Below are 26,015 nucleotides of genomic sequence, written 5' to 3'. Positions count from 1 at the left end.
CTACAAAAGGATCTCACAAAACTGGTGACTGGGCAACAAAATGGCAGATGAAATTCAGTGTTGATAAATGTAAAGTAATGCACTTTGGAAAACATAATCACAACTACACCTATAAAATGATGGGGTCTAAATTAGCTTTTACCACTCAAGAAAGAGATCTTGGAGTAATTGTGGATAGATTTCTGAAAACATCCACTCAATGTGCAGCTGCAGTCAAAAAAGCAAACAGAATGTTGGGCATCATTAAGAAAGGGATAGATAATAAGACAGAAAATATCATATTGCTGCTATATAAATCCACGGGTACACCCACATCTTGAATACTGCATGCAAATGTGGTCCAAAATCCAAAAAAATATATTGGAATTGGAAAAGGTTCAGAATCGGGCAACAAAACCAATTAGGGGTATGGAATGGCTTCCGTATGATGAGCGATTAATAAGACTGGGACTTTTCAGCTTGGAAAAGAGATGACTAAGGGGGGATATGATTGAGGTCTAAAAAACCATGACTGGTGTGGAGATAGTAAATAAAGGTTATTTACTCCTTCTCATAACACAAGAACTAGGGGCCACCAAATGAAATTAATAGGCAGCAGGTTTAAAACAAACAGAAGGAAGTATTTCTTCACACAACGCACAGTCAACCTGTGGAACTCTGCCCGAGGATGTTGTGAAGGCCAAGACTATAACAGGGTTCAAAAAAGAAATAGATAAATTCATGGAGGATAGGTCCATCAATGGCTGTTAGCCAGGGTGGACAGGGATGGTGTCTTTAGCCTCAGTTTGCCAGAAGCTGGGAATGAGTGACAGGGAATGGATCACTTGATGATTACCTGTTCTGTTCATTCCCTTTGGGGCACCTGGCATTGGCCGCTATCGGAAGACAGGATACCGGGCTAGATGGACCTTTGGTCTGACCCAGCATGGCCGTTTTTATGTTCTTATAACTGTATAACATAATTTGTGACTCTGTAATGGTTTATATATTAAGACCCTTACTGAGGCATACAACTGGAAAAGGTATAATTTAAAATGTATTTATACAGAGTCTCATTACTTGCTTATTTCTTGTTCAGCAGTATCTAGCTGTAATACCAGAGTTTGGACTTTGCTTCCAGGTTTCCCATTAAATGAACTCTTTTTTGTTACTTTACAGTTACTTTAACAGTAGAGGGTTATGCTTCTTTGATCCATTTTACTCCTCCTTCAAACACATTAGCCTACTACAGTACTTGCCCTTTCATTCTGAGTTAGAGTTAACAGTAAGCTTTAAATGGAGAGCTTTGAGTGCTGTACAGTACAGTAGTGGCAAGTCCTAAGCAAGTACTTTTTGGGTGCTTTGGGGCAGGAGCAACTATAGCTTTGGGCAATACATGGCACCACAGATGTCCATGGCAAGCATGTGAGTCCATGGTACATATACTGCCAAATGAAAGTCTCTTGTGAGTCCAGTACTGCAGTGAGCTGTTTTAGCGACATGGCATTTTCCACTGTGCTTTCAAACATATTCTAGTGATTAAAAAAAACAATTTAGAGCAAAGTTTGCGTTACCTGTAAAGGATGGTATATTTATTCATATGATGTCACTTCTCCAGAGCCTCTGACCTTCATAACTTCCAGCCTTGTGCTTTTTGCACGGATGTCAGCATGCCATGTTTTGTACAAGTGTTGAATATTTGAAAAATGTTAATAGTGATGACAGAAATTTGGAGCCACAGTTGTGGTGGGCCAGGTGATTGAGTGTTTATCTGAACCTGAATGTGCTCACAGCACTCTGTAGCTTGCTCTGTTCTGCTGCATGGTTCAGGGCAGATCAGTATACGGGATGAGATGGGCACCTAGTACAGCACCACAGTGCATCTACCTGGCTGAGGGCAGAAGCATTGAGTAGGTGGCAGTGGTTATCCCTACTCCTCCTCCATCCCGTTGGACCCCAAATTATAGGGGGAAGGGAAGGAGACAGAAAGGGTAGAGACAGAGAATAATGGACAGAGAAGAAGGAGAAATGGGTGCAAAGGAAATGGAAATTTGGTAGGGATAAAGGTGAGGCGTAAGGAGCTCAACATATTCAGTTTATAGAGAGAAGGTTGAGAGATGACTTGACACATAGAGAAGACACCCGATAGTGTAGAAAATGTTCAGCTTTGCTGACAAAGGTTTAACAACATCCAGTGGCTGGAATATGAAATTAGACAAATTTAGCCTTGAAATAAAATACAATTTTCTTGCTGTGAGGGTAATTAAACATTAGAACAGCTTGCCAAGGGGAGGAGGTGGACTCACCATCACTTGAAGTCTTTAAGACAAGATTAGATATTAGACCGCAGCCACCTGGCTTTTCACTGTTATTCTGGTCCTGCCTGTTTTTCCTCACTCAATACCAAGCTTAACGGACCGCAATCTATTTCGGACATCTCTAAGGAAAAGGATAAATGGACACAAATCAGACATTAGGAATGGCAATATACAAAAGCCTGTAGGAGAACACTTCAACCTCCCTGGCCACACAATAGCAGATCTTAAGGTGGCCATCCTGCAGCAAAAAAACTTTAGGACCAGACTTCAAAGAGAAACTGCTGAGCTCCAGTTCATCTGCAAATTTGACACCATCAGTTCAGGATTAAACAAAGACTGTGAATGGCTTGCCAATTACAGAACCAGTTTCTCCTCCCTTGGTTTTCACACCTCAACTGCTAGAACAGGGCCTCATCCTCCCTGATTGATCTAACCTCGTTATCTCTAGCTTGCTTCTTGCTTGCTTATATATACCTGCCCCTGGAAATTTCCACTACTTGCATCCGAAGAAGTGGGTATTCACCCACGAAAGCGCATGCTGCAAAACGTCTGTTAGTCTATAAGGTGCCACAGGATTCTTTGCTGCTTCCACATTATTCAGGTATGCTGTATGCATGCAGGACTAAATATCAGTATGGGCAGGACTAAATAATACTTTGAAAATAAATTATATCTAAAAAGCAATAGCTCCATTCAAAAAGTGAAGTTTTACTGAAATACTTGCATTTTGTAGGTAATTATAGGGAATCGGCCATCAGCTAAGTGCCTTACAACACACACCTGAGGCATGCAGGCATCCTAATCTAAACACACATCTTGTCATGTAGTGTTGCTTATATAAGTAATAGTCATAACCAAACAGTATAAATCATGTCATTTAAACTGTTTGGTTATTATATAGCACTAATAAGAAGTATAATAATATGAAACCAGTATTATAAATCACATAACATGACTTGGGGCAAGGTGTTCAAAAAAGTTTGAGTAATCCAACCACATATATTTGCCTTTTTGTAAAGAACACTTCCTTTTCTATGGAAAGCTTTTTTGATATTCAATATGCTAGGTATGTGAACTTTTAACTTGTCAAACTATTTTAACATATTTGAAAATTATAGTAATTTGATTATAATGTTGCCTATAGGCAAAATATTCAGTTAATAGAATCCATATGTAATTAAAATGCAGAACTAAATATAATCAGACCCGAGTGACTATTGCCTTCATATTGATAGTTTTACAATGGCCTCTGGGGTTGAAAGTTTGTTAAAGTTACCAAATGCAGCAGAGCTACAGAAAGTGAACAAGACGACAGTTTATCCATTTGAAATTCAACAACATAGTTAAGTGAGAGGCATACAATAACAAGTCTCTGGATCCTCAGAGTTTTAGGAATAGCTCCCATTGGCAGGTGGTAGACACAGGAGACGTGTGTGCTAGTTGAAGATCTGCACTCAGCAGCAGCACTGTTATATAAACACCCTGAGATGAAGGGTCCTGCTGTGAGCTAGTGATGGCTTTTAAAAAAAAAAAAAAAAGATAATACGGTAACTTAATTTGTCTGAATTCATGTTTGAATCATCTGAAAGTTATAGACATAACACTATGTACCAAGCCACAAAAAAAGTTTAAAAAAATTTCCTGAACTTAATTTTTTTTTTTTTTATTTTCTCTGGACAGTTTTAAGAGTTGACATCCTGTGTTAGAGTTCTCTAATCATCACCAGCACAATTTACAATCAGAACACACAGAGAGCCAGTTCAGACCAGCTCATCTGTTGACTTTGGCAGAGGCCCTTAATCTCACTGTGTGCAGCTGCCACTGGAGAGATGGGGACTCGGCAGAGAGCCGAAGGAGGGTGGGATACGAGGTTGGTCAAGGCATGAACACATAGGCCTGCTTCATTTCAACAGTCATACACTGCCTTTTTTATAGTCTTTTCATTTTACTGCTTTTTTTTTTAACCTGAAATTAAATGAGGACCTCTCATGAGCCACTGCGCTCCAGGCATAAGAAATTGTAATGTCTGGCTTCCAGAAACTGTCCCGTCAAAATGTGCTTCTGATTAGGTGGCTTAATTACAGCTGTGAAAACAATGTTGATTTAGGCCTCAAGATTCCAGTGCATGTCACCCGTTATTAGCTAGCCTTGGACTGAAGCCACCATTTTAAAACTCTGAACCACTAAAGTCACACACTGCCTGACAACTTTTTAGTTAGGCAGAAAGGTTGCCAGAAGCAACACATTTTATGCAAAATATTTTTCATTGTGCAAATTTCCAATGTGACACTCTTGATAGACACAAAGTGGATAGTTACGATTGAGCTTCACCAAGTCCAAAGCCCAAACTTTTGCAGGAAAACTGTTTAAAATAGTTTTTATAAAGTTTGACTGACATAATGCTTAATTTTAATTCCTTTAATTCAGTTTTATTCCAAATCCAGCATGTTGGTTTAACCACCCAATTTTATTGCATCTAAATTTTCCTGACAGTTTCATTTGCTGTCGGGAAATAAAATTGCCATTTTTGCAACATGGGAAATAATGGCTAGCTTCAAAACCAATATGTTTGAAACTTCCTTTGCCTGAAGCAGGTTAAGGCACACACTCAATTTACTTTAGGGGGAAAAAGCTCATTAAATAGTTTTTAATATTTTAATATAATTTAAGTAACCACTTTCACAGTGGGAAAGCTTATTAGGCCCAATGTATTTACATCTGTAGAGAAGTAAATGTTTGGATAATTAGATGGTTTGCAATACTTCAATTTTTCAATACAGTTAATGTTATGAAGATTGTAAATGAACATGATGCATTCATTGCATTTAAATGTTGCATTTCCAATGGCAATAGTTTGTTTTGAATCACTTCCACTTTTTTCCTTAAGTAATTAAAATGTTCCTTGTTTTGTCTGAGTTTAAAAATCTCCTTATTGAAATGAACTGGCTGGTATGTGTGTATGTTCGCTCAAGGTAGACCTGTGCTTTTGGAACAGTAGGATCTAAATTCTAATCCCACTGTTGTCATGAAATTCAAAACTTGCATGCTGTGCTGCTTAATGGAAACCATGACTTTCCTCAATGGCCACAGGTTTCTTCCAATATTAAACACAAAACAAATCTTTCAAGCTATTGGCTGAGCTGCAAAAAGGGAGGATTATGTTTTCAGGAAGCTAATCTGTCTCGTCCCTTTTGTGTTAATATTTTGCATTTCTCTGGCAGTAATTATTAGAGGGAAGTTTTTCTATGGAAGTATATGAATGGAGAGCTCAAAAACAAAGGTACTCAACTTTCCTTTAAATTGAGAAATCTGATTCCAAGATCAGAGATCAGATAGGCATTGAGTCCTCAAAATGTCTCTCTTCCTTCTGTCTTAAATGCTCAGGACAGTACAACAGTGGTATATCCAAGATTAATTAATGGGAAACTACAGTTTGGAGAGAGAACTGATTTGGATGAGGGGACATGTCCAAAATGTAGATTCAGTTTTGCCCCTTTGGGGAAAAACTTATCCACACTGTACAGTGCATTAATAGAGGAAATGCAAGTAAATACATACATTACATGTTGTCCATCTACCAAAGGAGAATATAATCTAACCCTTTTCTGTGAAAAATGGCACTTGGCATGACTGAAGTTTAATGTTAAGGAAGGGCTCACTTTATGCTGAGAGCACCTTCACATTATAAGGAAGTGGTTTTATGTTCCTGAATAATGTACGCTTAGTTTTATTCACCAACCACAGTACAGCAGCATGCATTTGCTTTCTGCCCCCAATATTCTTTGCTTCCTCTTTGCCCCTCATCCCATTCCTCTTAAAGCTACAGTGTCCATCACATCCGAATAGAAAGAATTTTTTTATATAACTAACAATACTGCCAACACTGTGGTAGGAATAAAAGCACTGTGAGTGCTTAACAGGCTGTTTTTTTGAGAACTGGATATTATAGACCAGGACACTTAACCCCCAAATAAAAAAAAAATTTTACAAAAGAACTGAGCCAAGGACATAATTTTACAGAAGAAAAGGAATATTCTATACAAAGGAAGCCAAATTCACTTCTTTCCAGACTTAGGGACTTTTATTCAGGCCAGGAGGTGCTTCCTCCTTCCTTTTGAAGAAGTTGTTTCAAGATAGAGGGCTAGAAGCATCTATTATTCCCTGCTAAACTGTGGGTTAAACATAAAGGGAAAGTATGTTTGTTCTGGGGCTATGAATCAGCCAAGACATTTTTGGAGGGGATTAAAGAATAGCTGAGCCTGAATTACTCTGGCTCAGAGACTTAGATGGGACCTGGATTGAGGGACTCCAAACTGTCATTCTTACTGTTGTTCATTTGACATATTTAAGTAACATCATGTACAATATACTGTTGTGAATCATGATTTTCTTGTTCCTGCATTTGTTTTGTTTTCTGTTTCTGGGTATTTCTGGTTACGAATAAAAATATGGTAGCATTTATAATGATAAAATTCAGTAGTGATCATCCTTCATTAGTATATACAGTAAGATGTTTTGCATGTGGTTAAAGCAGATCAAAATAAAAGTGGTTTTGGTGGCTTTCATCATGTTTCTCAGTATTGCTTTGTGATGCCACTTTACGTCTTTCTGAGGTGATAGGATACAGGAAGCACAAGGGAATGGGAGCTACAGAAGAAAAGAAGAAATCCAAAATGTGTTCATGTCTCTAATCATTCCTTAGACTAGGGGTTCTTAGGACAAATTATTTGGTGGCCTCAGAGTGTGGCCACCAACTCTTGCTGGTGGCCACTCTTACACTTTTTCCTAAAATAGTTGGCTAGCTTTAGAAAAACCGAATAAATATGCACATATACACATCCAAATGATTGTAATTTATTTATTGCTAACTAATAAGTCTGTTGTGAAAAGTGATATTAATAAACATACAGGTATCACTTTTCACAGCAGATTTACTTGGTCCTGGCAAGCCTGGGGACAAATTAAGCCCTGGATGGAGGTTGGGGGAGACAGTAGGAGCCAGAGGAGATGGGGTGGGGGCCTGGAGCCTGAACCCCTGCGGCCAGAGCCCGAAGCCCCGTGGCCGGAGGACAGGGTCCAGGGATGGAGCCTGAAGCCATGTGGCCAGCCCCTGGGGGTCTGCCACTGCACAGCCAGAGCCCAGGGCTGGAGCCCGAAGCCCCACAACAAGAGCCTGCTGCCCCGCCACCCCAGGGCTGAAGCCCAAAGCCTGAGCTCCACCATCCCTCGGAAAGTGGGGAACTCACTGGCTGCCTGCTCCTCCAGCATTATGCCCCAGGTGTCTCCAGAGTGGGGCAGGGCCCGACCCCTGCTGCTGGCCCCACCATTCAGGAGCAACAAAGATGGGGAGGGGGCTCTACTTTGCCCCTCCCCTCTCCCCCCATCACAGCCCAGGAGGCTGTAGCCACAAGAAAAGCCCCTGGTGGTCGCTTGTGGCCACGGTGGCCGCATTTGAGAAATGCTACCTTACTTAGACAGCCAGTCAAAGTGTGGAGTTGGTGCTTCTCACCCCAATTTTTTATAAATGCTGCTGTTTAGATTTGCCCAGGATTGAGAATCTATATTGATTAGAAACAGATAAAAAAGGAGGATCCATGTTTTCTCATCAGGGCATTTGAAACGCTTGATGCTATTTCCTGTACATTTGAAGATTTTAAGTCCTTTCAAAAGAATTTTTTATGCAGAATCTCATGTATTATGATTGATTATCTGTACTTCCCTCTGGATTGGAGCGGGAGCTGGGTGATCTAATTACTTGCTTTCTCCCCTTAGAGGACAGTGAGGTTAGTAGGGTGGCAGATCTTCCTATAGAGGGAGTTAGCTGGGGTACTTCTGCTTCTCCTGTCAGGTACTGCTGCTGCTCCACCTGCTGTTGGGAAAAGCCTGGGAACCACAGAAACTCCCCAGCTAGATATCAGTGGCTAAGGTTGCTCCCACTTCAGATTCCCCTGTACTACCTACCGAGTCCTCACCTCACTAGTAAAGGAGCAGCGATTTGGCATAGCAGGACTTCCCTGAGCCCAGGAGAGGAGATGAGTGGGAGCAAAAGAGAGGGAGAGCTGCACTTCCTAGCTGTTCCTCTTACTTTAGCTACAGGTGGAACCAGTAATGCTTTTTTGGATAGGGGTATATCCCCACAGTTTGACGAGAAATAGCAGCTTTGCTTTTTCTGTTGCACCCTTGTAAAATGCATGCCTTTACTTTGATATTTTTACTAGGGAGAAATATATTTATGCAGAAAGACCTTTGTTAATATGCTTCAACTGCTTGATTGTTTGCATTTTATACTTTAAAATTTCTTATGTATATCTTTTTACTTAGTTTTACATTTTAAAGTATGTTAAAAGGTCTGACATACACAGATAAAAGATAGGAAGTTCAAAGTTAGGGCATAAAAAATTAACACTGTTCTTAACTCATAATTGTGTTCCTTTTAACATTGACATGACTTAAGGGCATACTGTCAGCAAATAACATCTTAACATTTATTTTTATTTGGTGGTATACATTTAAGTCACACCTCTTTATATTAACTAAACATATGTTTATTTGCTTTTGGGGTATTTTAATTAAATATATAACTCTTTCATAGCAGGCTGTGAAATCCACATCACTTAGTGATGGTACAGCTGTTCCAGTTGATCTGGTAAAGACTTATTTACTCTATAGATCAGGAGGGTTCCTTGGAGCAATTCAGATCTGTTGAGTAAGTGGATATTTAAACAAGTTTTAAAATATGGACTTTGTACCCAATAGACTAGATAGCTTCATTCTGTCAGAGGAAAAGATGTTGTCATGGTAATTTTCTTAATTTAAAAAAAATATTTACTACAGTGTACTGTCCCTTAAAAGTAAAATCTGTTTCCTTGCTAGTGTTTTTCTTTCCTTCATTGCGCAGGCATTAGTTTGTTGTTACTGTTATTGGGTTGTTCAGGAGTGCTGGATTGCTGACATCAGTTTTTTTTTTGTTTTAAAAAAAGCCAAAGCATTTTTTTAGGAGGAAAAGTGGTTACCTTTTAGTGTGCAATAAGTCTGTATACACAATTTTTAAATAATGAAGTTTAGTATTGATAGCAGCTAGAGAACTGTTCTGCTCTGCTTAATACTGCTACGACTTTGAGTATATACAAAGTGACACTAACATAGTTGCAGTGATTTCCAAGATCCCATTTCATCCTCTTCAAATGGCGCAATTGATCCAATTGGTATACTCTGTTAGATAGGGTCACTTGGAACCTTCAATGCCATGTATTGCTTTGGGGATCCAACACTTTTGAGTCTGAGAGCCAATATAGAACTGTGAAGGTAGGGTTCATAATAAGAACACTCGAACATACAGGTAATATCACAAAATGTCCTAGTGCTAAAACTAACATGCTCACTCATCCATGCCATACATGGGTGTGGTTATTATAAATACAGTCAGATTGGTTAAGGAAGCAAGCCCTTAGTGGCCAGAGGCAACACAATGGAAAAGTTTTGGAATGCTCACTGATTCTCCAACCTTTGAAACAGTGGTTTCTAGGACCTTGTTTGTCTTCCCAATTGCATAGCTGTCCGGGCAGATGTACACCATTGGACAGGGTCACCATCAGGCTTTCAAACTATGTCTGGCTTCCAGGCTTCTTCACTTGGGATTTTGGAAACAAAGCACTCAAAAGTAAGTGAAATTGAGCATATATTGTCATTTAACCAAGACTTTGCCAAGCTTCCTGGTGCCAAATACCTATCAATGCCATATTTATTGGAACAATTGAAAAATCTATCACTAACTATTACTAGCAGAAGTGGTTTATATTTAATTACTGATCCCTGTGAGCCAGAGGGATATGAACTTCAGATATAAAGTTTACTATCTTCTGTATGCAAAATGTGACAATCAGAGTTCAAGTATATTGGCTGGGAGGAGTGCAGAAGCCTCAAGTGTTGTACTTGTTCATTTTCCAGTGCTGCCAATTCAGGACTTTGAAAAACCCTAAATTCACTCATTAAATAATGTTTAAAAATCAGACTGCAAGATTATGTTTGTTAAAGTAGAGGATCTAATGTGAAGTCCTGATTAATAACATGAGATTGAAATTATGCCATTTTGGAACAAAAAACACCAAATTACAGAATTATCTCTTTGTAAAGAGCTAACAAAATATATCAAATATTCCACAACTTGTATGGTAAACAAAATAAAAAGAATATATAGGAATGTAGGAGAGCATATAGGAAAAATATATAGGAATTGCATTTATAATCCTGAGATAACTGCATTTATTTATTATATCAAAGTTTTCAGGGCTTTTAAAAATATTTTCAAAATCTCCTTACATGTTCCTTATGAACATTTCTTCTGATTAAAATTTTACATGCCTGACTTCAGTCTGTAATGTTATATGGTTTTTAAAAGCTCCACTGAGCTTTCAGAACACACATTTGGCTTATATACTAAAGGATGAAATTCCATTAACAATTTGTTTAAAATGTTGATTCTCATACGATGTGATCGGTATGCAAAAAAATATTAGTTCCATTTGCTTACGGCATTGAAACTGAATGTTTAGCCTCATATAAAGTGATATTCCAGTACCTGAACTAGCAGCTGAACTTAGAAATTGATTGTGCTCTTGAATCAAATACGTATACAAGGTTCTGTTGAACTAATTATTAGGCTTTTATTTAATCACAGTCTGAAGTATAACTGTATATATGAACAGGGCCAAAAACAATAGAGACAGTAACCCTAGTTCACCCACACTCAAATTGTTTATAACTGATAAGCTTGATTCCTTGCCCAGTTAGTATAATTTGGGTCTTGCATTTACAAAAGACCTACATGTTAGACATTAAATGAAACTGAGCCTAAAACATATGACTATTTATTTTAAACTATTCAGATTTTAACTGGTATTTTCTGAGCAATGTCTCAGAAAGGCCAGTTCTTTTCTTAGGCTAGTTTCTGATTTAAACAACCCACAAGTGGCTGATTCTACTCTCAGGGTACATCAGCAGGGTACATCAGGAATAACTGCATTAAAATCTGTGCCATTACATTGGTATAGAACCAGTGCAAATGAGACCAGGATCAAGCCTGGCTGTTTAATGCAACACACTTTTATGTTTGACAGCATTCTCAAGTGTACCATAGTCTGCTAATAATGCAGTTTTCTTTTTTACTCTAAATCATCTCCTCAGTCCTGAATTAAATCTTTTTACTGTTAGGCTTGTTCCACAGTCATCCTTCAGGTTATTTCATTTAGGTGATTTCTTTCTTAAAAAATACTTGTTTTCTAAGTTACCTGAACTTTATAAGAGCAAAGCTCCCCTCCCAGCTATTCACTGGATATAACCTATTTCAGATACAATAAATAAGACGGTGCTTAAGTTAGCTAGATAAAGCATTACAGGAGGTGGGTGAAACTCAATGTTTAGCTTGGAGAAGCATGAAAAGTTTGCATGGCTATATGAAGAATATCCTGAACCTTTTGGGATCCCACAAGGTACAGCTTCTTCTCTGATCCAACATGATCAATGCAATGCAACAACAAACAGTTCTCTCTCTGTCATGATGATATGCTGCTTACAACAATAGTTAACTTGGAGAACTACAGTATAATGTTTTTGTTCCTTCCTGTCTTCAAAAGGGTCTTTAGCAAAACAGTGTGGTTCTAAACTAAAAATCATAGCTAAAATTAGCTCAAATGAGCTGAGTTACAGAGCTGTAACTTAAAGCTAATGAAGTTGTCCTTCCTGTACTTGCATGCACGTGTGTGCACTCTGTACAGTGGGCTAGAATTGGTCTATTCTTTAAGCATGTGGAGATAGATTCATTGCCCAAGACTATAAAAGCTCTGTGGCCCAGATTCTCTTGGTTTCTCACAGCCCAACCCCCACCAGCAGTCTGTCATTGGATCCTAAAGAGAATGGGATCTATCAATTTAGTATTTACCTTCCTTATTCAGGGTTTAGGAGAACACTGTTATGGGGTTCCTGGGATGCAACCTGGATTATGGGACCACTGAGCCCTCTAAACCCACCCACCTGGGTAGTCCCTCACACTGTAATGCTAATGTCAAGCTACAAGCCTCTGACAGGCACTGCGCTTACACAGGTATCCACAGGCAGGGACACACCCAACTGATCTCCCAGCCACTCATGAACCATCATCATCAGAGATGTGCCAGCCAGTTTCCCACAACTCCTAGCCTTGCACCCCAGAACTTTCCTATCTTGCACTGCTCAAGGCTCCCTTGGGCAGTGAAAGTTCATGAATTAGTTCGCCACTCCCTCAGTGTGGAATGGACAAGCACCTGCCTTTGTAATCTGAGCTGAGATTTCCCAAGCACTTCAACCAAAACACACTGTTTTAGGTAAAATATAAAACAGGTTTATTAACTACAGAAAGATAGATTTTAAGTGATTGTAAATAGCAGGCTTGGAGATCAGAGTTAGTTACTTAAGAAACAAAAATAAATCTGCAGTCTTAATCCTAACTTAAACAGACTAAGCAAGATTTGAATCAAGCAGTGTCTCCCCTAGCATATGGTACAAGCAGTTTACAGTTCCTCAGTACAAGACTGGACCTCCTTCCAGCCTGGGACCAAACTCCCAAGTCCAAAGTCTCTGTCTTTCAGTTGGTCTTCCAGGTGTTGAAATGGGAGGCAGGGGAGAGGTCAAATGATGATGTCACTGTATCTCTTTTTATACCTTCTTCCATCTTCTAGAAGGACCCTTGCTGTGACATGGGTTGATTTCCTCCATGGTGTAGGTGCCTTCTCTGAGATCCCTCTGAGATAGTGGATTCTTTTTTTCATGGGTCGTCAATGCCCGTCTGGCCAGTGGGCATTTCCCAGCCTCACAACATATTTCAATAGCACATATAGCAATACTTCATAACTTCACATACAATAATAGTACATACAATCCAACAGGATATTAATGTTCAACAGATAAAGACTTTTAAAATGATACCTCACAAGGTATACTTTGTACAAAACATATAATGATATGACAGTGGTGAATATGGGAGTACCAGGGTGTTCCTTTGAACACTAATGTGTATTTTCACAACCAAGTAGAGGGAAAAGCCCTCTTTGCTCATCCAAAGAAAAAGAGTTTTTAGAAAGGCTCTATCTATATCTTGCATTGAAGGCTCCCAGGACCCCCTAGAATCTCACTGTAACTCTGAGTAATATTATTTCATTACCTGAAACTTTTAGGGAAATGCTTGTTACATTTTATTTCTTGAAAAGTAGCCATATTAGCAGCAAATAGCTCTGGCAGAATTATGCAAGTACAGAGCTATTACAGCTTACTCTTACCTTTGCCATCTTTCATAAAGATGAGTTGGTTCTGTGTCCTTGCCGTAAATTTCAATTGAAAGTGGTGTCCAGTTTCCACCTCAATCAGTACATTTCCCTTTTGGTTTTCTTCCCTCATCCTCATGACTCCCCTAGAAGCTGCAGCACTGCACAAGAGGGATGTCTAGTGCTCACTGCTTCCATCAGTAAAGAACAAAGAAAAATCTCTTGTCTTTTCATTGCTTATAGAGGGAAAAAATCAAACGGAGGAGTCCATTTCCATTCAGCACCTGTCCAAATGGACTGTGGAATGTATCCAAACTTGCTATAGTGAGGCATATGCTCAGGTGTTGGAGGGGCTCTTACCTTTCCCGAGTTGCTATAACCCATAGGGCAGCTACACAGAAATAACTGCAGACATTCTCTTAGCTCTGTTGTCCAGATTCCCAGGCTAGTGTTCAGATGGTCTCTCTGGGAGGCTGTTCCACAGTCCTGTTTAAACTTACTGCTCCCCCATCCCTCCTGGAAAGTGTGTTTATAATTAGAGAATCTTCAGAAACGAAGGGTTGGTAGAGATAATTTAACAAAAGGCAGCTTAGTTTTCTCTATCAGTAGCTGGAATTTACAGAACAAATTGCCTACACAGAGCCATACTCCCTTTCCCCGTCTTCCCTAATGTTTGGAATCACTAAAATATGATTAGATAGACAGGAACTGAGAGAATTAGTTTCATAGATTCCAAGGACAGAAGGGACCGTAATGATTATCTAGTCTGACATGCTGTATAACACAGGCCATAGAACTTCCCTAAAATAAATTCCTAGAGCAGATCTTTTAGAAAAACATCCACTCCTGATTTAAAAATTGCCAGTGATGGGAAAATCTACCACGACCCTTGGTAAATTGTTCCAATGAATTACCTTCACTGTTATTTCCTATCTAAATTTGATTAGCTTCAACATTCAGACACTGGGTTGTGTTATGCCCTTCTCTGCTAAATTGAAGAGTCCATTATCAAATTGTTTGCTATGTGTGTACTGTGATAAGTCACCCTTAACCATCTCTTTGTTAAGCTAATTAGATTGAGCTCCTTGAGTCTATCATTATAAAACATGTTTTCTAATCCTTTAATCATTCATATGACTCTTCTCTGAACCCTTTCTATTTTATCAGTGTCCTTCTTGAATTGTGGACACCAGAACTAGACGCAGTATTCCAACAGTGGTCACTCCAATGCAAAATATAGAGGTAAAACAGCCTCCTGGATTCATGAGGCCCTTCATATCCTCAGTCTCAACACCTATCAGCATACTTAATGCCCCATCCTATCAAACTGCTTTCAACAGATGTAGGGTCTGCATTGTATGGCTCATGATTTGAAAAGTATGTATCTATAGAGGCAATCAAAGGTGCTGAGCACCCACATGTACTGATTGCAAATAGGAGTTGAAAGGGCTCAGGACATTGCCAGGTTAACCCAGACATTTAGTGAAAACCACTAGTGAGAAGTGTTAAGTAACCTGGATTTTTCTGAATTCATCCACTTGCAAAAGAATAAGTGAGTCCCAGATATATTTTCAGATTCCATTGTCCAGAAAACACATGGAGAGTGGACACTTAAAATCTTTTTAAGAAAAAGATTTACAATTCATTTGTTTTCTTGGATATATAGATTTATGGATACTAAATATTTTTACTTATAAGTACTACATACTTAACCAAAATATATAGAAATGTTGATTTTTCTAAATGTCTAAAGATTTTTATAATGCAAGAAAACTGAATCATAGGACTAGGAACAAACTGAAGTGTCTTTTTCTCCTCTACATCATAAAATCTTAGTTAGAAATAATGTCTTTTACCTAATTTTTCATCCTGTATCCATCTTGCTAATACACTATATATATCTTTATTAATTAGAAAGTGATCAAAACATTTTACTGAACTTCTGTAATTTTTTAACTAAAAGGCTTCTGGTAACTGAGTCCAAGGATCTGCTTTAAAATTAAACTTTTGTAAAAGATAGCTTAATGCACCACTGCCATATCTCAGCTTCTCCTGTCCAGTTTAGTAAATAGGATGACTAAATCGTAGTCGCACCAGTTCTGAGCAAAGAGGCAAGAAGGAGGATAGTTAAACATCTTGCTGTGCATGAGCAGTTAGAGGGCAGGCAGACACCATGCACCTTGACCACCTATTATGAAGCTTTTTGCTGCAATGTCAAGTGAAAGCGAGTTAATTGGGTGAAGCTGTAGAGCATGTTAGGGGCATGGTAAAGGGTTGCTGTCTGACAGTTGAATGTCAGCAAAAGCTAGTCAAGTGTGGCTGCGAGACAGAGACCTGTCGCAAAGTTCATATGGACTGTAGCTGAGCTGAAATATGGTTCAGTCTCACTTTCTCCCTCATTGCATTCAAGCACCTTAAGATTTCACACTGTATGTGTCAACCCTTGTTCTCTAAGCTGTTTTCTCCTAACCCTTCTGCATTCAAATGATTGAACAAAAGATGCTAATGTTTGGCAAAGTGAATGTAAATATACCTTTTTCCTCCTTTTCCGCTGGAGCGACAATGTACATCCATCTCAAAAAGAAACTGTGGAGGGTTACAGCAAACAATTAGACTGCTTGGTAGTTCAGCTGATAGCTGAATACATTTCTCAAGAAAAGTACGAGACTTGACAATTAAAACTGTTGAATAGGCAATGCTTTCTCGCCAGCACAGGGGAAAAAAGGTTCAGTGGCAAGGACTTCTATACTATGGGCTCCCTGAGACTGCGTGTATTTCTGAGGTCACACACATTCAGTCTCCTCTCACATGCCCACTGACTTGAGGTAAAGTGCTGTGGAGGCAGCTATTAGAAGTACAGATACAAGGAAGATAAACAGTGAAAAGTTGTAGGGAAAACTCACCTATTGGGGAGGCTTGCCTGGAACTAAGGGAAGCAATCAATTACACATAGTAACAATATTATATACCGAAAAAATGTTCAGAGAAACAGCAAAACAGTTTAATAAGAGTACCAGGTGCCCCTAAGATTGTAAGTTTCAATACAGAACACAAAATAAATCAATAACAATTCAGGTTTGCTAGTCAGATAAAAAATAAAAAGTGTATTTACTCTTGAGAAGGTACAGGGACACTGATAAATAAATAGCGTAAATGAAAAGTTTCTTTCTATGATGAGAACGTATTCCGTTAGTAAAGAATTAGAAATTTGGGGTTAAATCAATGCATGCTGAGTATTACACTGTGAAAATAGCACCTTATGCGATTAGCCTGAGGTTTCAATATCATTATAGAGTGGTGTAAAACAATGCAGTTTGAAAACTGGGATCTACTAGGACAACATTTAAAGTGCTATGGCTTAGAAAGAATCTTGAAAGACAGTATAGATTGTGGATTTTAGCTAAGCTATTTAGAAATTATTGAAATTAACAATGCAAAAGACCTAGACCGTCTCCCTGCCTACAAGATACAGTTTACACATTGTGCTTATTAGATATTAAACTGATAATCATGGTTCTAGTCCTACAGGTTCTTCACAGGTACGAAAGTCTTGTAGATTGGCATAGGTATGCCTTAGGCTGTGAATATAGTTCAGAAAAAAATTCTATTCAAGAGCTTTATAGGAAAATGTATGAAATATATATTATAATATTAAATCTTATTTTTTATATATATATTTTTAAGCAGAGTCTATAGTTGGTGATTCCACTCAGCATATAAAATGCTAGAGCATGCTGGGGGTAGGATAAGAATTATTGTTTCCAGATAATTACCTAATCATTTGGTTACATTCAAACTTTTCCAGTAATGGAAAAGCTATTTAGAAACTATTGGCTAGCAGTTCCGAAAGAAGAAAGTGTGATGTGTACCTTTCTAATATGTAGTGAGTTGGCAGTCTACTGAATTGTTGTCTCTGACAACAACTTGTTTGTTGGATCCAGGAAGAAATGCTGACAAATAAAGATTTATACTGCATGTTACTATGTTACTACTTTGTTTGTTACAGAACACCAATTTGAGTCCTACTGCATCAGCACATAGAGTTGTGAAACCATTGAGATGGGAAAGAAACAGTTATTCTTGGCTGCTGTACTTTCTTGCTCTGGAAAAGTTTGCTAACGCTCATTATGGTACAGTGGCACCCAGTAGCAGCGCTTTCCCATTTTAAGCACCAGATTTTAGACTTTTCATCATTCTTATGTTTTATGTATTTCATCCAGAGTGAAAATGGCTCCTTCAAGCTACTTCTAACAGCAAAGAGACTCATAGCAGCATCCTGGAAGCGTAGAATGACTTCCAACATGTAGCAAATAGGCAACTCCGTGCTGGAAACAGCTGTGTTTGAAAGTAGTTTTGCATGATCTAAAACCTTGGAACCCTTTAGCGGGGCCAAATTCTGCCTCGCAACAGAAATGCTCCCAAAAGGATTCACAAATAGGGACTGTCCACATTAGACTTTTTGTTTTTCCTTCTCTCTTCCTATAAAATTTCCCATTGTTGGTAGGAGCAATGGCATAAATGCCAGTGAGACCCGCCTCTCCAGTATTTTAATCACCATGTCATCTTTCTCAGAGATTTTATTAACAACATTGTAGTTAAAATGCCAGTGAAAGCCACTACACTACCATAGAACTCCTGCTGTTTTTACCACTGGTTGAGCTGTCCATGATGGTAGCAAAAATGGGAAATCTTGAAGAGAAAATGTCCAGTGTAGATAAAGCCAGACTGTGTGCTGCTAAAGTAGTGCTGTTGCGTGTCATCCCCCCCACCATAGTCTATCCAGTAATGGCCTGTCCCCCACTCTAGATTATGTCTCTGCATGGGGGTGGAATAAATCTAGTTACCATTGCCAAGTCAGGCATAAACTGTGCACAAATATGTAGACTACATCCTATGACTCCTAGACCCTGCCCTGTAACACCCTGCTTTTCTTCCTGGTGGTTGCAGCCTCTCCACAGATATTTGGAGAATCTGGAATCAGCGCAAGAAGTTTCTGCCCTGTGCTACCCCACTACCTTTGACTGTTCCTGGCAGACACCTTTGTATACCAGGCATCCCATAATTTGCACCTTAATCTCTTTTTCCAGGCAGATGTGACTCTATGACTGAGCAAGTTCCATAAAATCTACCTTGTGATTTAATGTTGGGCATATCAGTTACATCTCCATCACTCACCTAGCACAGACAGGACACCAGACCTTAACTAATTCTTATATTGTTTTATGTACTTATAACTTTGGTATCAGTCTTCCTCCCCGCCCCCCACCCATCTCACCCCTAACTCTAACTCTAATCTTCTTTCTTTCTGCATGCCTTGGTGTCATTTGCTGTTATTCCAGTGTTAAAGATAAATATTTTGAGGACTTATCTTCTGAGTGGTCGATGATATAATGATGTATTATGCACTTGCCTCGGACTTTATAATTACTTGCGCTGGTGGTTGTGCATGCTGAGCTGTTGAAAATTTATTAACATGAAATAAAAACGTGCCTTATTTTCAGAGGTGCTGGGTAGTCACATCTCCCATCAAACTCAGTCACAGCTGTGGGTGCTCAGGACCTTTGAAAATCAGGCCTGTTACTTATGATTCAACAGTCCTAAATCATGGAGAATCGGGCAAATGGGATTTTTAATGGTGTTTTAGTGTTCCTATTTTTATTTCATCTCATTACTGGATTGTAATTATTGCCTTTTCAAAGAGGAAATTTCTACAGCAGTTTTGGACACTGAAAATTAATGATACAAAATCAAATATTAGAAGGAAGTATTGGTGTAACACATTGCGGAAGAATGGAAAGAAATGAAAAAGTACAGGGTGGTATAAAAGCAATGTGTAAGGATGGGGATTGTGGTACAGTAAAATTATCCTTGCATAGACTTCAAAGGTTGAAACCATCCTGACTGATTTGTGAGCTCACTGTAGTTATAGATTTTACTGTTACAATTGAAGATAAACAATATACTGTACAACATGCTTCACTATAATAGTAGGTATTCGTTAGTTATCCATCTGTACAACCAACACATACACATACTCCACCAATCCCAACTATGTGTGTATTATTCCACAAATATTTAAGTATTAAAACCTGATCTCAGTGTGATGCCATTGCATATGCTGACATTACTAAATCATTTCATACATAAGAATGTCACACATGACAGTATTATCATGTTCCCACACAATGTCATATGTAGTAATATCAATTTTGTAAAAAAAATATTTTAAACATTGGGAAAATAAACTAATTTTTCATGGGGCAATCTCTAAAATAGGATCAAAGCCTAATCACAGAGGAGTTATGAAAGATAATCAATTTAATGTCATTGTTTTAGAAGCCTTTTTCCTTGTGTATGACTAAAATATGGCTTTGATTTAAGTATAGTTTACAATGCAGTTATTTTATAATATGGACTAATTTAATATTTTCTTGTTTAGAAGAACATATTTTAAAAAGTTGGGCTTTCAAACTTTGAAAAATGGCCCAGGGACGTTCCTAATTACTATGTTTCAAAAGCATTTTGAATTAATATTTTTCTTAGGCACATTGTGTCCTAAATATATATTTACCTGATCGTGTCTGACATTTTACATGGAATCATTTACAATTGATTGAGTAAATAAAAGTGCTATGCTAAAGATTTACCTGAACAGACCCCTGATTTCAGGTAAGTAATTCCCTTTCTAAAAATTACCTACACATATATTTACATGATAGATTATCATCATAGCTCCTGCCCAGCCATTTCAGTTTGTCATCTTAATAACACACAATTTTAAAAAGTGCCTAAATACATATAGACTGCAATGGTTTCAAAAGAGGTTTATTGGGGAAATAACTAGCTTTAAATTTCGTGCATTTGTACACAGTGGTATTTCATAATGGTTTTAATTTATGTCAGTTTAATTTTTTTACAGTTCTGTGAAATACTAGTTTCTTATTTGTTGTAAATTTATATAATAATATAGATCCAAACCAGTTCAATAGTAGTGAAGATTTTTTTACATCAGTCAAGCTACTATACAATTTTATTTCCACCCCATTCTGTGAATATAATTCTGCACTAGCTTTATATGAAGTGTAGCATAGGAACTGGATAACTAAAACAGATCTTCCTCCCACAACGTTGAAGCTTTTACTGTAACATAGTCTATTGACTTGCTGCCAATCATTAAGTTTCATACATTTTTTGTGCATCTCTCAAAGGAAACCTGATTTCCCAACTCCTTACTTGGGATTTAGATCTTAAATAAATAAATAAATAAATAAAAAGTCGGGGGGCGGGGAAACAACGGTGAGACTGTGACTGTAGCACGTGATTTTTAATCAATATGATAGTTCCATTAATTGAGACATGGAAAACAGTGCAAACTGATATGTTAAACAGGCCCTTCTTCAATATTTGTCACCCATTGGGCAACTTGATTACAGTTTATTTTTTAGTGATTTCATTTATTTAAACACAGAAAACAGTCTTTTCAGAATTACACAGTTTATTCTTATTCTTTGTACTGGCAAAAGCTCTGTATCAAAACAAATAACAGAATCTCTACAAAGAGCATGAAGAATTCTGCTTTTGGATTTCATATAAATTTTATTTTCTATTTTGATTTGTGTGTTAAGCTAATTAAAAAAACTTAAAATGTAAAACTGCTAATTGGTACAATAGATTGAAATTATACCTCCATAAAGGCATCAGATTGTTAGTTACAAATACAATAAAGTCTTATTATGGCCTCAGTCCTACAAAACCTGGAATTAAATATCTTGCATTGGAAGGAGATTTTGCATTGGAAGGAGATTTGAATCTCCTGCCATGTTGGTTCTCCTTGAAGGTCCAGCATAAACCTTGCTGATTTCAGTCAGCCATAAGATAGCTTGTAGAGTATCTGGAAATCAAAAGAATCAACATCAAAGAAAATTGCTGAACTAGGTGTTAGATGCAACCATTGATTTTTCTTCAACAGTAGTAACGGGGGAGTAGGAGGGGGGAAGGGATCTCTCTCTCTCTCTCTCTCACTCTTGTATATATAAATATATATAAAAATAAATCTCAGGACCAAAAAACTTTGTGCATCAGATTTTGAAAGCTTATGGATCATGGAAGTATAGTAACAGTAACCATTAGAACTCTGGCATTTTTTCAAAATGCTAATCATGGATATTTAGGAGAACACAAACACCTTTTTCTAAAAGAAAAAAGTTAAGAAAACTCAGTAGCATATTGCACTTTTGTCCTTTAATGGGCTATTTTAACCACTGTCTATAATGCTGTGGACCATGCAATGGCTAATTTCAGCATGCTTTAAGCATACCATACATGGAATCTTTGATGTGCAGAAATGGGAAGAGGGAAAACAACGAAAATTGCTTTAAGGGAATATTTGGAATTCTACTGTTGTACACTACAGTTTATATAGATATGAATGAGCTCTAATGGTAAAGTTACCTTTTATCCATATTCCATAAACTGTCAAGATATGATGCACAATTATGTGACCCTGGGATTTTCTCAAGGCTAAATATTAACTGGTACTTACAATTGTAACTAATTGACTAAATGCCTAGATTTGTTCAAACATGGATCACATTTCCAAGTATGGCACTTTGAGAGTGTGTTTTATGATGATTCTATGATCCAACAAATGTTAAAAGAATAATAAGAAAAGTTTGATTAAGTTACAATAAAACAGTTAAAAATGAAAAAGCACAAATGGACAAAAATGAGGATTCTTCCCAATACAGTGACAGGGAGAGAGTAAGTTAAGCTATTTATCAAGAAAAAAATACCTCTTAATGTCATTTCTAATGTAAGATTTCCAGCATTACAAATGGTAAATATGTATTGTACACATGCAAAATTCTTTAGACTGTGGAAGCTGATGTTTCCTAACGATCAGTACTAGTGCAAAGTGCTTCATATGAAGCTCTTTGCTGCTGATTACCTAGGGTTGAAGTGCCTGGCAAACTAATATGCATTTTTAATAAATTAATAAAACAAAAAAGAACTTGAACATAAATGCGTGAAGGACAAATTGAAATTATTTCTACTGTATTTATTGATTTTATTGATTGATCCACAATAAGTGTGTGTGGTTTTTGTTTTTTTAAACTTTATTCCAGGAATCACAAGACAGTTCAAACGTCCCCGTGGCTTCAAGATCAGCACTTCAGCCCGACCAGAGCTGTATCCCAGATTTTTTGCCATTGCAAGCTGAGGCAGATACATCTTACAGTTTTATACACAATAGACCCCATTCTCAGTCTTCATCCTATTCCTCTGCCCTCAACATCTCAGCCAGCACCAAAAGAACAATACAAAACGGCTTTTAAGACTTTGTATTAATTTTATGAGGAAAAAACTGTATACATTTTAAATGATGCAATTAAAATGATATTTTATTGGGCTATCTTACCTTTGAATTGTGCTCTAACGTGTATTTTTTGGCACTAATTTTTACATTTGTTTGAAAACGGTGAGTGTCTGTTCATACGTCCATGTTTCTATACTTCTCACTCCCAGTGTAGTGAAACAGTCCAGTTTTTAGTTTTATTTATCACAGTTGCTCATTTTTATGTAATATATTTTTAAATGTTAAAGAGTGACACATTTTGGGTAATTTTCTTCAGACTTAAAAAAAATCAATAAGCCATTTTAGTCTCTATCTATCAAAGTTGTTTCATACTTGTCTATTTTAAATCAGGACTGCAATACTTTAATAGGATTGAGAGAGCTATTTGAAATGTATGCCAATGATTCCTGTCATTTCATGGCAGCCCTGCCATGGTTCACTGAGCCCCCTCTTCTCTCTTGTCAGCTCAACTGAAGACAAGCATTTAGTTGCAAACTTTAAGCAGGTTGTGCAAAACAGAAATGATGTGACTGCTTCTCCTCCTGCACAATAATGTCACTCCTGGTCAATGTGAGAAGGTCAGGTTGCTCCTACATGATACCACTTGCCCATTTGAACAAGTTAAGTTAACTGCTGAATCTGGTCCCTGCAGGCGTTGAAAACTCATCCTTTTATCAAGTCTGCATTTGATGAGAAAGTAGAACAATTGTGCAGGGAGGATTTCTGATGACATGTTTATGTACTTTATAAGGACACTTCCCATACCAGTGTTACAGGAAATATATTTAGTTTAAGCTGAAATACTTTAAAGTAATGGCAGTTTTGACCTTCAAAATAGACTCCTTTTTTGTTGTTGTTGGTAGGACCCAAGAGTGACGCCCATCTTTGATGCTGACAGAATTTAAAGCAAAGCCATTGCCCTGCATTTTCTGCCTTGTAGCACACAAAAGTAAAATTGTATGTCAGGCCGAGATGTCGGGGAGCTGACAAGATGCCCCAGTGACATTTCAGCTGGAAAGAGCAAGTGTCTTGCAACCAAGTGGTCAAATATCAAATAATAGGTCAAGCAGGAAGGAGCTGAGTTCTAACCACAAAGAGGTTTCTGGTAACTTACTTGACAAGCTTTTGGGTGCTTTGTGGCTTGACAAAGTGATGTTCTGTTGGGTATCGCTAGACAGACTGTTCTTTATCGCCTTCAGAAGATCAGACATTGACATTGATTAAACTCTTTAACCCTTAAAGGTTACATCCTAGCATCTTGCATCATTGTGAGTGAAGAACAAAAGAAAATTTATAATATACCATTTGTTTTTGTATTAATCACTGAACTCCCTAGTGCTATTAACGTTTGATGTGCTATGTAGTTTTTGACAAAGATTGAATGCAAAATCTATATATTAGATTGTTTCTTATTGTGGACCAGTGATACATTATAAAAATAACATTATGGAATTTGTCTTTCTTGTACTATGTTAAAAGTAACATTTGATTCTAAGAATTCTGTCTACTGAAATGTTGTTTATTTTGCCTGGAAGATATTTGCATACATAATACATACATTATAAGAAAAATCATGCAAATTCCCATTTTCCCTTCTACCAAGGACTCTACTATCAATATTAGGTTATAGAACCTTGAAACCTACTAGCAAGTTTTCAAGTATTTTTGATTTTCAGGTCCCTTATTTATACGTGCATCTGCAGGCATTTTGGTGTAGATCCACACAAACATAATATTTGAGCTATTTTTATTTTCAAAAGTACTGATACAAAAAGTAAAAATACTCTTTTCTTTATGATGTGTTTGGTTTAGATCGCTTAAGACAGACTTTTCTATTTACATCCTAAGACAGCTTCCCTCCTTCCTAACAATGACTATTCCTAGTAAAAGTATTGAAAATGCCATACATTTTTCTCACATATGTAATGTCAAAGGTCTTTTATACTTGCATGTAGAGTGACATAATACATTTCACTGAGCATTTGTTATATCTATTGTGTACGTGGTTTATATGTGTATGCTTACTTTCAAAAATAGTACCATTTGAGAGGTGTCAGTCTGAGATATACTGTGCATACTCTTTGGTACACGAACTCATTAATGGCTCAATAATCAATAATCTGGATCATCAACAGGAAAATGCTGCTGCATTGCTCTTCAGGTTTATAAAAAAACTTTCATGGCCAAGTGAAAAATTATAAAGGAGCTGAGAAGATCCTGCTTGGGCAGATCTCACCTAAGAGGGTTTCAAAAAGAGAAGGTGCCTCCATGGCATTCCCTTCTTCCCCTCTTTGGGAACACTTTGGAGCCCATTGTATTGGGACTCCATGCATTTAGAGTCGGGGGGAGGGGGGAATTGCTCAAGCACGTCCGTCCATAGCCAATATCCTAGGTCTATCTCAAGCTGATTGTAGGCCGAATATAGGTCAGAAATGGCCCAGGATAGTGGTGGATAAATGCTTGTTTGCCACCACAACTTTCCTCTAAAAGCTTCATTCCTACTATTTGATTCACTATTTACATGAGACTGCCAGGAGAGATTATGAGCCTGTGTGGTCTCAAATGCTAGCAATATGTAGATGTCACCCCTCCCTTGTTTATTGTTCGCATCATATGCAAACACCAACACCGCCCATTTATCCTGACATCTGGGTGAGGAGGAGCCGGCTGAAGCAAGAATGAGGTTATGCTGGTAGGCACAGGGAAACATTTTAAAGTGCTTCTCATCACTGTTCATATTTCTTCCAGTTGAGGATGCTTGTTCCCAAATCATTGAAGTAGGATGTAGCATAGGAGTCTTTCTGTTTTCTCGCTGATGCTAGACTTCACATAACACTGGCTGGAAAAAAACAACCCAGAGATTAAATAATTAAAACTCCATAAACCTTGGCTTAAAAGCAGGAGCCTTGGAAAAGGCTACTTGTGCTACTGGTAGTCCATGTTGCTCTGGAGGCGTGCTGCCACATTTTGTATGTCACCTTTGTAATATGCCACTTAACCTAGTTTTCTAAAGGGAGCCAGAGAAGTAAGTATGAGATCTTGATTCTTACTTACAAAGCCCTCTGAGGT

The 26,015-nt window shown here is 37.8% G+C and overlaps 1 protein-coding gene across 6 annotated transcripts in view; it reads left to right on the top strand.

Moving 5' to 3' along the window:
• Positions 1–23,016, top strand: part of CCDC171 (coiled-coil domain containing 171) — a 202,746-nt gene extending 179,730 nt beyond the window's left edge. For 4 of the 6 annotated variants that reach the window (XM_039544117.1, XM_039544120.1, XM_039544116.1 and 1 more), the window contains 2 exons: positions 9,851–9,957; positions 22,717–23,016. In XM_039544117.1, coding sequence (XP_039400051.1) covers positions 9,851–9,957; positions 22,717–22,939 — 330 coding nt within the window. In that variant the 3' untranslated portion in view covers positions 22,940–23,016. The remainder of the gene's footprint in view (positions 1–9,850; positions 9,958–22,716) is intronic. The other 2 variants (XM_039544121.1, XM_039544118.1) reach the window with 1 other exon arrangement.
• Positions 23,017–26,015: the final 2,999 nt, after the last annotated feature.

This window comes from Mauremys reevesii, linkage group 6 (genome assembly GCF_016161935.1).
Source record: "Mauremys reevesii isolate NIE-2019 linkage group 6, ASM1616193v1, whole genome shotgun sequence".
Classification (NCBI taxonomy): domain Eukaryota; kingdom Metazoa; phylum Chordata; order Testudines; family Geoemydidae; genus Mauremys; species Mauremys reevesii.
Note: the sequence above shows the minus strand (reverse complement) of the source record. Positions and strands in the feature narration are given on the sequence as shown.